Source organism: Acomys minous (assembly GCF_964271855.1).
Source record: "Acomys minous genome assembly, chromosome: 8".
Classification (NCBI taxonomy): Eukaryota; Metazoa; Chordata; class Mammalia; order Rodentia; family Muridae; genus Acomys; species Acomys minous.
The window spans coordinates 42,984,964-42,998,394 of record NC_140489.1 but is presented as its reverse complement, the minus strand read 5'-3'; the positions used below and the strand labels follow the sequence as shown (position 1 = coordinate 42,998,394).

The 13,431-nt window shown below is 42.6% G+C and overlaps 1 protein-coding gene across 5 annotated transcripts in view; it reads left to right on the top strand.

Annotated features, from left to right (window-relative positions):
• The window catches only part of SYT16 (synaptotagmin 16), a 244,442-nt gene that overhangs the window by 109,041 nt on the left and 121,970 nt on the right, over positions 1-13,431 (top strand). For all 5 annotated transcript variants that reach the window (XM_084791506.1, XM_084791507.1, XM_084791502.1 and 2 more), the window contains exon 2: positions 5,279-5,458. In XM_084791506.1, coding sequence (XP_084647632.1) covers positions 5,279-5,458 — 180 coding nt within the window. The remainder of the gene's footprint in view (positions 1-5,278; positions 5,459-13,431) is intronic.

Sequence of the window (13,431 nt, the reverse complement as noted above, 5' to 3'; positions counted from 1 at the left end):
CTCAAAAAATGACATTAAATCTATGCTTATGAAAACGGAGGAAATGAATAAAATCCTTAAAGAAATACAAGAAGGCACAGGCAAACAGTTTGAAGCCTTTAGAGAGGAAATGAAATAAATCACTGATAGAATTACAGAAAATATGAACAAACAGGTGAAGGAATTGAACAAATCATATAAAGAAATGGAGGAAAATGCAAACAGATGAAGGAAATCAACAAAATAGCTCAGGATCTGAAGATGGAAATAGAAACAAAAAAGAAAGCACAAACTGAGGAAATCCCAGAGAAAGGAGAACTCAGGGAAGAAAACAGGAATGACATAGGTAAGCATCACCAAAAGAATAGAACAGATGGAGGAAAGGATCACAGGTGTAGAAGGCACAATGGAAGAAATCATTCAAAGAAAATATTAAATCTAAAAAATTCCTGATGCAAAACATCCAAGAAATCAAGGACACCATGAAAATATGAAATATAAGAATAATAGAAATCTAAAAAAGAGAGGATTCCTGGCTCCAAGGCTGAGAAAATTTTCAACAAAATCATAGAAGAAAATTTCCCTAATCTTAAGAAAGAGTTAAGAAAGGATAAGCATATAAGAAGTCTACATTACACCAAATAGATTAGACCAGAAAAATATCCTCCTGTACATAATAATCAAAACACTAAATGTACAGAACAAATAAAAAATATTAAAATCTGCAAGAGAAAAAAGCCAAATAGCATATAATGACAAACCTTTCAGATTCATACCTTATTTCTTAGTGGAAACCACAAAAGCCAGAAGGGCCTGGGCAGAGGTCTTGCAAATCCTAAGAGATGCCACAGATGCCAGTCTAGACTACTATATCCAGCAAAACTTTCAATCACCATAGGTGGAGAAAACAAGATATTTCACAACAGAACCAAATTTAAATAATATCTATGCCCAGACCCAGCACTACAAAAGATACTAGAAGGAAAACTCCCACCCGAGGAAGTTAACTATACCCCAAAGTACCACATGATATAAATAACTTCACTACAGCAAAACCCAAACCAGATAAGCACACAAACACAGTTCCACAGCCAACAACAAAACAAAAGGTTCTAACAGTCACTGGACATTAATATCTCTCAGCATCAATGGACTCAACTCACCAATGAAAAGACACTAACAGAATGGATGTGCAAACAGGACCCATCATTCTGCTGCAAACAAGAAACACACCTCAGCCACAAAGATAGACCTTACCTGAAAGTAAAGGGCTCGAAAAAGGTTTCCAAGTGAAGGGACCTAAGAAGCAAGCTGGAGTAGCTATTCTAATATCTAATAAAATAGACTTTCAACTAAAATTAATCAAAAGAGATGAGGAAGGACACTTTATACTCATAAAAGGAAACTTCCACCAAGATGACATCGCAATACTGAACATCTATGCCGCCAATACAAGGACACCCACATTCATAGAAGAAATATTACTAAAGCTTAAATCACACATTGAACCCCACACATTAATAGTGGGAGACTTCAACACCTCACTCTCACCAATGGATATTTATGAGACAGAAACTAAATGGAGAAATAATGAAACTAACAGAAGTCATGAATCAAATGAACCTAACAGGCATCCACAGAACTTTTCACCCAACACAAAAGAATATACCGTCTTCTCAGCACCTCATGGAATCAAAATTGATGATATAGTTGGTCACAAAGCAAGCCTTAGCAGTTACAAGAAAATTGGAATAATCCCTTGTATTTTATCAGACCACCATGGACTAAAGCTGACCTTCAACAACAATAGAAATAACAAACTTTAGTTGTTTAGGGGCTAAGATGTTTTTAGGTCTAGATAGATATTTTAAGTTGATAGTGATGAGATATGATAGGTATTGATTTACATTCATAATTTTAGACTCATCAAGATAGGAAAGATGTTTTCTTCAAGGCTGCCAAATACAAATAGCCAAAACACTATGAATGTAACATATATATAATTCCTGATTGCATTGTGGTTCTTCTTGCTGTAGGCAGTTTATTGTATGTGTATATATATAAAATATACATGTACACATATATAAAATATATATGTATAAAATATTTAATAAAAAATAAACTTCAATTATCTGAAGAAAGAAATTGAAGAAGATATCAGAAGATGGTAAGATCTCCCATGCTCATGGATCAGTAGGATTAACATACTAAAAGCAATCTTCAGATTCAATGCAATTCCCATAATAATGCCAACACAATTCCTTACAGACCTTGAAAGAACAATTTTCAAGTTCATATGGAAAAACAAAAAACCCAGAATAGCTAAGACAATCATGTACAATAAAAGATCTTCTGGAGGTGTCTCCATCCCTGATCTCACAGTGTACTATAGAGCAAAAGTAATAACAACTGCTTGGTATTTGGCATAGAAACAGACTGGTGGATCAATGGAATCGAATCAAAGACCCAGAAATAAACCCACAGACCTATGGACTCTTGATTGTTGACAAAGAAACCAAAACCATACAACGGGAAAAAAAGATAGCATCTTCAACGAATGTTGCTGGTCTAATTGGATGTCTACATGTAGATAAATGCAAACAGAATCATATTTATCACCCTGCATAAAACTCAAGTCCAAGTGGATTAAAGACCATAACATAAAACCAGACACACTAATTCTGAAGAAAAAGTGGAGAAGAGCTTTGAATTCATTGGCACAGGAGACAACTTTCTCAACAGAACACCAATAGCCTAGGCTCTAAGATCAACAATTAATAAATGGAACCTCATGAAACTGAAAATTATCTGTAAGGCAAAGGACACTGTCAATAGAACAAAACAATAGCCCACAGACTAGAAAAAGATCTTTTCCAGCCCTACATCTGACAGAGGGCTCATATCCGAAATATATAAAGAACTCAAGAAACTAAGCTCCATCCTATCAAATAATCCTGTTGAAAAACGAGGTATACAACTAAGCAGAGAATTCTCAACAGAGGAGGACCCTAGGGAGGATGCTTAATGCTCGTTCAGAAGGGCAAATAAGACAGACATTGTAAGTGCTTCAGGAAAGAGACCATGACAGGAGCCTACCATACAGGTCCTCTGAGAGACTCTACTCAGCACGGGATGGCAGCAGTTTCTGAGACTCGCGCAGACTTGATAGGTTGGGGGTCAGATGGTAGCAGAGGAGAGCTCCCCATTTATGGGGATTAGGGGAGAGGGAAGGGGAAAGAGGGTGGGCAGGTAGGATCTGGAGAAGAGGGATGGGGCTACAACCAGGATGTAAAGTGAATAAATTAAAAATAAAGCAACTTTCAAAAAAGAAATGAAATGGCAGTCCTGAAAAAAAAAATCCCTCTTTCCTTAAACATGGACTATGAAATTGAACTCAGAAAAACACCTTCAAAGTTTCATGGGAAACACAATAGACCTCAACTCTCACCATTGTTCCGGAAATGCCGGTAGGAAAAACGTGAGCTCTCACGCTGCATACTCGATATGCTGACACGGTAGGTGTTACCGCGCGCCCCTAAAGATTATCAGTTGCCTATGGTGAATCGTAAGAGGATAACCTTGGCAGGTCCGGTTCTGTAGTACAAATGCGCCACCACACGGAGAACCCCCGGAGTGACCAGCCAGCGGTGGGCGGAGTTGTGCCGGTTGAAGTGGTGCAGAGTGTGGATCCAGGCATTGGTAGTCTGTAGTCGGGCTGGGCGATCCCAGCGTTGGTGTCCCCGAATCCGGGCAGAGTACCGCGGCGTCCCGCGCGGTTCTGGTGCTGGATATTCGCAGGGGCTGCTTCACCACACTGATTAGCTCTATCTGGCGCTAATCACGGCCCTGGGCACCCGGTTAGACCACTGGTTGGGAGACACTGAATGGTGGACAGACAGCTTTTGGAGATGAAGTTCCCTTATTCCACGAGACATTTTTAGTGTAACAATGAAAGGTGTATCTGTAATGCGATGTAGCGTAGATGAACTTTCGGGGAGTGGGGAGAAGTAGGCAAAAACAAAAACAAAAACAAAACAAAACAAAAACAAAAAAACCCAACCAAACAAAAAAACAAGCTTTTAAAATAGTTTTTATTAATTTATTCTTGTTACATCTCAATGGTTATCCCATCCCTTGTATCCTCCCATTCTTCCCTCCCTCCCATTTTCCCCTTATAAGCTTTTTTTTTTCTTTTTCTTTTTTTTTTTTTTTTATGTCCTTTTATGTGAGCCACCAGAAACTGAGGCCCGATTTAGGGTGGGCCTTTCCATCTTAAAGATCGAATCACAAACAAACAAACAAAAAACCTCTTGGCCCGGGTGGCGGTGGCCCACGCCTTTAATTCCAGCACTCAGGTGGCAGAGGCAGGATGGATCTCTGTGAGTTCAAGGCCAGCCTGGTCTACAGAATGCGTTCCAGGACAGCCAGCGCTCTAGAGAGAAAGCCTGTCCCCGATCCCCAATCTCAGTGATCTGGGTTTTAGTTGATTGCAGATTTAGTCAGATTGAAACCACGATTAGCTGTTGCAATGGGCTAATGTTTCTCATATGGTCTGTATTTCCTCAAGTTTCATGTACACTCTTCTCCCGTGATTTACTCTTCTTGACATTTGCTCTGCAATTGATTCCTTTGTAAATACTGATTTCCAGATGTCTGTACAGAATGTTATCTTGGCTCAACTGTCACTTACAGGAGTTTTTCCTGAGCTGGATCTAGAGTCCCTGTTTCAAGTGCTCATAGCAGAATAAATAAATACATAAATACCAGGGTCTGTTTAAAGTATGTGGACTACTGACACCATCTTATTGCATATTTGGGTCTGAAAAAAACATATCCAGGAAATGATTTTTTCCTTCACTTGCCAACATAGGTGGATAGATCTTGGAGATCTTTCTCAAGTCGCTTAACTTGTATGTTACAGGTAGTTGTATTTTTATAGCAGCATGGGTTTTTTTTTGCACTGGCCTACCCTTTGTAGTTCAACCCACTTGAAGAATCTGTCTTCCTGCTTTTGACCGTGAGTACCAGGCTCCTCATAGGAGTGAGAAGAGTTGTGTTCTGGGAAGAATCAACTCCACATGCAAGGACATGAGGTCGGTTAGGTGAGAAACCTATGAGGTGAACCCCGTCACAGTCCTGTCCTTTCCATTCAGCCTAGTTTTGGGGTGTTACCAAGAAACAGGAAAATGAATTTTGCCATTCTAAGGAGTTTAAGTACAGAATCTAGTCCATTGTGAGAACCAAAATTTGGGCCACTGTAATAGTGGTGACTTTTCTTCCCTTTGCGTTTTCTTCCCAGTCACTCCTGAAGCCATTGGCTTCCTGTCTGCCATTGGGGTCTTCGTTGTCCTTCTGGCTGCCCTTGTCCTCTTCGTCAACAAGAAGCTGTGTTCTGAAACCACAAGAGACCATCCACACCTGGAACAGCGAAGAAAGAGAAAGCTCTCCAGAGACAAGACTGGGGGCCATACAGGTCCCGGTAAGTACCACACTTATGCTCACCTGAGCCTGGCAACCTGCTGCTATTTGAATGAGCTGCAAAGTGTCACTCTTCCCAAGATGTCTCCATAAGAATTCACAGCTGGATTGGCCAGTAAAAACTATGGTAGACATGATGAATGGCTATCACCAAAGGATGCCTTAGCTTTTCCTGGTGTCCTTAGGGGAAAGGCTAACCTCTACTCTCCAGACTCTCAGTCTGTCCTTCAGCCCCTTAGTTTGAATACCCACTTCCATGCTTAATCATCCTGAAGGAGAAAAAGTGTACATCGGGCGACAAGAACCTGGAGGCATTTTGCCTTCCTGATGTTGGCACAATCCTGACTTGTCGCTGCTTTAGCTGTTTTTGAGATGTGCACTGTTCACAGGTTACTCCCACCTGGGCTCACAGCAGCCTCTATCCTAGACAGAAGACGTCCGTTTCCCTATCTAGTACTATTTGATGAAGGGGACACCACATGAAGAAATGACCTCTTGCTCTTGAAGGACATACTTTCTCAGGCACCATCACGGGGTCCAGACTGTTGACATCCGGGGAGGTTAGATGCTGAAGAGCACTTCTCTTGCTCTTAGTAGCCAGATTCTCGCCTTCCTTGGGGTGCATGTTAAAACTCACCAAGGAGGAACTTTGTATGCTTTGAGAGGTAGGTCTGAGGCTGTGAGAACAACTTCTAGTTCCAAGGGAGCCGAGAACCAAATGGGACATTTGGCTCATTGATGGGGAAGCTTTTATAAGCACAGATAGTTTAGGTTTTTTCATGGCTGGGGCATACTTTAGACATTTAAGCAGGCCAATGTTTCTATTATTTCATGAAAGATGACTCAAAACTTATTAGTATATATGTTTATTTATTTCTTTTCTTTCTTTTTTTTTTTTTATAGTTTGGAAACTAGGCATGGCTTAGTTAGGTGTTGCAGATCAGGGTCTCCTAGGAAGGTGCAGGTAAGTCAGTGAAATGGCCAAAGACGCTTCCAGGGTGGCAGGGGACTCCACTCCAGTCTTTGTGGATCCTTTCAGGGCTCCTTGAAGTTTCAAGACATAGCAAGTAGTTTCTGAGCTCAAGTCTCACAGTGAGGAGAAGAGCCACAACCCCCCATTCACAACCTCATCTACAAAATCACACATGGTCACTGCTGACCCCTTGTTTTTCACCGACCTTAGTCTTTGCCCCGGGGTGGGGGGGGCGGGGACTTGGAACTACTCTTCACCTTTGGAGGGACAAAGCATTGAAGAGTGTGTGAGGATGTTTTAAAGTCACCGCAGAGTCAATCCGACGAAAGGGTGCAGGAGTTGGCAGCTGACTGGCACTGCCGCTGTCAGCTTGCTCTTTTGAGCTCCATCGGCATCCTAGAAAGTAGAACAGAATATTTTATGGAGCTCGCCATATAAAATCCAGGGCTTGTAAGTCCTTCAGCCATTACTGTTCCAGCTGGGTCTAGGCTAAGGGAGAAGAGCCGATGTCGCTTGACCATGGTCTAGTAAGGAGGTGGGCTTCAGAATGATTCTTCTCCCTCAGAGGCGACTGCCACTCCAATATGACCTTGGTCTCTTTATCTGCATCCTGGGATCCCAGCAGGGATGTTTTAGAATGAGTGATTTATTTTGTAAAAATGCCAGCGTAGCGTCAATGGTGAAGGTCCTCGTGGAACTTTAACCATACCTGTTGAGCAAACAGGCAAGCCTTCTGATCCCTATGCCGTATGTCAAGACGTTGCACTCTTTACATAAACTGGGAGATTGAAGCTGGCGAGGCACTCTCCTTTGCAAAGAATAATTACTAGAACCAAGGTCGGAGCCATTTAAAACATCCCCCTGCCCCCCTTTTTTCTTGTTTCATGTGTGTTTTGAGCAAATTACACTTGCAGATAAGTTGAGATCTTAAGGTTACGTTGAAACAATAACAAGAAAACACAAAAAGCACTGAGAAGCACTCAGATGCAGGGTTGGGTCACCAGGAGGGAGCTTTAAAAAGAACCAAGTCGGATTCGTCAGATGATAAGTCTTCCGATGTGATGCGGCCACAGCCCTTTGACACCTCTCCTCTGAGAAGGTTCATTATCTTGGATCAGAAGCCATGGGAAACACACTTTCCCCCACATTTTACCTAATCTTTGGTATTTTCTTTAATTGTCATCCTTACTGCACTAGTTTCTTAGCGAACTTGGGATGTTCCTAACATATTTTGACAAATGTTAAGGAAGGGAGGCAGCCTCGTGTGGTGGAGGGAAACACGGGGCAGACACTTGGAGCTTCCTTTGCTGCTAATTGGCCATGGTATTTTGGGAAACCCATTTCACCTCTTTGGGCCTTAAGTCCTCATTTGCAAATTGATAAGTCTGGACTAGTTTCTCCCAGCTCTCATTCTGTGATCCTATTTGGTTCATAGGGTTACCATAGCAACTTCCGGGGCTCTGTGAATGGAAGAGACCTAATAAGAAAGATTAAACATCAACTAGGCGTTTCTACTCTTAGATTGTACTGTATGAAACTGAAAAATTTGAAGACTAAAAAGACGGCTTTAGCATCCACAGCTAATTACACATTCTCATCTAATGAAATGAAGCAAAAGTTTGAGGTAGGAAAGAAATCTCTTAGCTCATCTGGTAATGTCAGAGACGAAGGAGCAGCAACTCGTTTTCCGTGTCTACTGTGCAGCACAGTTTGCCTGACAAACACTGTCTTCCTTTAGGCTGTGTATTTTTCCATAGTTAGAGATCTACACATATCGCTGTAGCTGAAATTAGAAAGGGGAAGATGAGGTGGAATGGTGTCTTCCTAGAAACACAGGCAGTAACAGTGAGAGCTGGCAGCTGACATTTGTTTAGCACATGCTATCACCATGGACATACTCAGTGTTCCATGCGTGTTATTTGCTCTCTTTATTTAAGCTAATGTGTTGATCATTAGTAGTGTTTTTTTTTTCCGGGGCGGGCGCAGGGATATCACTTGGGCCAAAGAAGGAGTTCAACTTTGAGATGGAAAATTTTTTGAAAATAAAAGCCCACAATGAGAGTTGAGGGGGTGGGTGGGAGGATGAGAACGAATATAAGTGGACTAAATGGATTTTATTTTGTTTTCCCTAAAAAAAAAAAAAAAAAATTTAAAGTCAGTGTCTCATGTAGCCCAGACTGATTTGCTATATAACTGATAATTTTCTTAAATTTTTTATTACAGTTATTATTACAGTTATTTGTTAATGAGAGAGAGAGAGAGAGAGAGAGAGAGAGAGAGAGAGAGAGAGAGAGAGAGAGAGAGAACATGCTCATGAATACCACAGAACATATATGGGGTTCAGAGGACAACGTGTAGAGGTTTATTGTAGCCTTCTGACATGTGAGTCCTGGGGACTCAACACAAGCCATTGCGCTGGGTGACAGGCATATTTACCTGACTTGAGCCGTCCTGCTGGGCTGCCAAGGATGGCCTTAGACTTCCTATTCTCTGGGCTCTACCTCCAAAGTGTGGAGTACTGAGTTACAGGTGAGTTTGATGATGCTTGGCTTTCCAAATGACTTCTTTATGTATCAAAGGTAAAATATAGACTTTGGAGCAAGGAACTAAGAGGCAGTGATATGATATTACAAAGGGTATGCTAGGAAGCTGTCCGTGCCAGGTAGGGAGGGAGACAGAATCCATGACTTCTGGGTAAGTAGAACAATGGCTTGGGAAGACGATAGAGAAAGAGATACTGAAGGCCCCAACCATTCCTCTAGATACACCCCTGAGAAGAGTGACAGGTTGACAGTCTACACAAGCAGCTGAGGCAGGAAGACCAGACTCCATCATGGCCTGAAAGAACCAGAAAGTGAAGCTGCAGAAGCTTCCATTCGGCACTGGGGCAGATTTCCTCAGAAGGCCTGGGAGGCTAACATGAGGTACCATGTCATAGGATGGGGATTTGGAGGGAGAGAACTCAAGACATTTCCCTTGGCGATTCCTCAGGTGAGTTCTTCACACAGTTAGGTGTTTCAGAAGTTCCTGAGTGGGCCTGTACTCAGAAGAGACAGTGGTGAATAAAAGTTTATGTCCCCATCAGGGAGTCGTGACATGGCTTGGTGTCACATGGGTCTGTGTTGGAGGCTAGGGCAGGAAAACACTCAAGGCTCCTGGAGTTGGGGGTGGCTTCCCAGACACTCAAACTGTGCAGAGGCGCAATATCAACAACTCACACAGGTTCCATGCCGATTGAAGTTTCTGCTGTTATTTCAGAATTCTTCCTTCCTTCCTTCCTTCCTTCCTTCCTTCCTTCCTTCCTTCCTTCCTTTTTAGAAACCATGTTCTCCTGTAGTCCCAGGCACTCTCTAACTTGCTGTGTAGCCGAGAATGATGTGGAATTCCCTATTCTCCTGCCTCTACTTTCAGCGTGCTGAAATCCTAGTCGTGTGCCACCGTGCTTGGCTTGTCCTGTGTGAGGACTCTAGCTAGGCCTTGGTGCATCCCAGGGAAGCACTCAGGCAACTGAACTACACCCCCAGCCTTGTCACCTTACAGTCCTGGGTCAATTACGCTGTCCTTGCAGCCCGAATGGCCAACCAAGAGGCCCATGGCTACTTTCCAAGCACTACTGTCGTGACTCTTCTCATCAGCGGTAGCTAGCAGGACCAGTGTGTTGTGCTAAACGAGCCTAAGTCTAGGCCGCAAGTTCTCTGATTTAAAGGATCAGCGGAGTGAAAGGAGAACTCTCAAAGACCAAGTTACTTATCTGTAATGAAACAGATCCAATCACATTGAGTGGGCAAGTTAAAAGTTTAGCGTCTCAATGCTGAGCGTGGGAATGGGGCTCCAGAGAAAAAGAGATGGGAGGTCCTCATTTAAGAATGAGTAAAGAAACGGGGTGGGGGGCGGGGGGGGGGCGGGGTGTGTGCAGTGACACACATCCGTAATCCCAGCACTTGTGGAGGCAGAGGCAGGCAGAGCTCTGTGAGTTCGAGGTCAGCCTGGCCTAAAAAGTGAGTTTAGGACAGCCACGACTACACAGAGAAACCCTGTCTTAAAAAAAAAAAAAAAAAAGAATTAGGAGACAGATTTTTAAAAAAAAAGTTTAAGCAATCAGACACATGGCTGGTTCTCTGCAGACAGGCTTTGGTAGCTGGTACTCTGAAATAAGCTTGTTAAAGGGTAACAATTGTGGTTCTTAACATGTGGGTCACAACCCTTTGGCAGATTGGATGACCCACCTTTCACCGTGGTTACTTAAGGCCACTGAAAAACACAAGTATTTACAATATAATTCATAACAGTAGCAAAATTATAGTTATGAAGTAGCAATGAAATAAGTTTATGGTTGATGTCACCTCAACATGGGGAACTGTATTAAAGGGTCCCAGCATTAGGAAAGTTGAGAACCACTGCTCTAGAAGGCCCCAGCTGACTGGTCCCTTCTATTTTCTCACTTTTATCTGCAACTTTGGGGTTATTTTCTGGTCTAGCAGAGATCCACTACCTATCCCAGAAATTCCTTCTACTTAGGCTATTATGGCTGCTAAGTATTTTATTTTTATTTTTTAATTGCATCTGTACATTTAGAGTATAGTATACTCAAGTACATATTTCCCATGAAGTAGTTCAATGAGCAAATCCTATTCTCTTCTATTTTATGGGCGAGGAAGCAGTGGCTTACTAACATGAATGTTTACTCTAGGCTATTGATGGGCAAAACGCACACTTAAGCTTGCCTAACCCCAGAGGCAGGACCTTAATGCCTGTTTTTCTACTCTTCTCGCCTTCCCAGTTCAACCCAGTCCATCATACTTCTACAGCGAAGATGGGGGTGATGGAAGTTGGGCTGGTGGGTTTGGGGGTACATTTCTTTTATGCAGCTGCTATTACAGATTGCTACATACATGGTGTCTTAGTGGAAATTAAATTCATTCAGGAACAATTTCAGATCTGATGGTCCCTTGGAGTTAGGGTACTCACAGGGCCACTCGTGTTCTGGAGGCTCCAGGGAAGAGTATGCTTCTTGCCCCTCTTCTTGTCTGGTGGTGAACTGTTGATTGACTTAGGCATCCATTAGCTTGTTCTTGGTGGGCTCTAGTCTCTGCTCCCATCTTCAGATCAACTCTCTCTCCTATATTTCTGTCTTAACTTTTTCACTTGTCATTGTATTTGGTTGTCATTATGATAACCCAGGAAGCTTGTTCCTTCTCAGATCATTAATTACACCATCATATACCTGCCCTGTATTTTTTTTTCAAATAAATTAACATGCCCTAGTTCCAGAGATATGGATGCGGTCACCATTCGGCCTACCACGGGGAGAGGATGACATCACCTGGGAACGTTTTTCAAATGCTGAAATTAGGAGGGTTGATTAAGAACAGAACATATGAGTCTCTTTCCACTGCCCTCTAGTAATCACTCTCCATACTCCCCAGGCAGGGTTAGGAAGGTTTTACAAAGAGATAGAGCCTGCCAGATGTTTGTTGTATAGACTATGGTTAGGTATCAGAGCCTGCAACTCATGGGCAGGTTGAGCTATGCTGGATTTCAATCCTCAAAAGCTTTTATGAAAGCTATTGTCCAAAGCCCACTGCAAATTATTTAAATAAGAATAGGGAGTGAGAGCAGTGGGGGAGGGGGGAGCAACGTGTAGCTTTAAAAAGAATTCCAAGTGATTTAAAGATGTTGTGGTGAGGTAGGGTACCCTGGTGAAAGGAGTGGAGATGAACCCTCCCCACTGTAACTGATTCTGCCCACCAGTACCTGTGGGGCCTGCAGCCATACATCTACTTTTTTTAAAAATTTATTTTATTATGTATGTAATGTTCTGCCTGCATGTGTGACTGTCCACAAGATCTCATTATAGATGGTTGTGAGTCACCATGTGGTTGCTGGGAATTGAACTCAGAACCTCTGGAAGAGCAGACAGTGCTCTTAACCACTGAGCCATCTCTCCAGCCCCCATACATCTACTTTTATATCTTGAACAGTGAGGGAGGTCTGTTCCTTGTATGTTTTCCTTACTTGCACATCATGACTCCTTGCACAAAGACTGGGTTCATGAATTTAAATAATGAATATTTGTGAGTATTCAAGATTATCATATTATCGATGTCCTAAGATTCCTATTTCTGTGAAGAAACACCTCTTCAAAAGGGACGTCAACAACTCTTCCAAAGGGAAAACATTTAATTGAGGTTGGCTTATAGTTCCGAGGTTGAGTCCATTACTGTCAGGGCAGGAAGCATGGTGGTGTGCAGGCAGGTATGGTGCTGGAGGGTAGCGGAGAGTTCTACATCTGGATTAGCAGGCTGCTCAATGACACACTTCCTCCAACAATGCCACCCCTACTCCAAGAAGGCCACACCTCTTAACAGTGCCAGTCCCTATGAGCCTAAGGGGCCATTTTCATTCAAGCCACCACATTCCACTTCTTGGCCCTCATGGGCTTATAGCTTTATCATAGTGCAAAATACATTTAGTCCAACTTCAACAGTCCCCATAGTCTATAACAGTCTCAACATTGTTTAAAAGTCCAAAGTTCAAAGTCTCTTCTGAGATTTATGCAATCTCTCTACCTCCATGCTCCACTGTAGTCTGACTTATTTCCTCAAGTCCCTGGCAAATCTCCCAGGGTTGTCTTATTCTCCCAATGTACCCCCCTCTCTCTAGGAGGTTCTGCCCTCCAGTTCCTGCCCAGATATTGGCCATCAGCTCTCTATGATAACCAACCAGTGGTAAGATAACACTTGAACATCCTTCAGGTTGCCTCTAGGCAGGTGAGAATGGATGGACATTTACAAAATAGAAAACTGGGTGACGAGCCATAGAAATACCCGGCTGGCACTTAGCTCTCTGCCTGTTTAGCAACCAACAATTGAGTATACAGAGACACCTCTTCACACGATGTACCCCAACAGCCATACTAACATTATTCTCCTCTTCAGCACCACTGTCTTCCGTGTTCCTGCTAGGATGGTTCATTAAGTCCCGCTTAAAGCATTCAGCTG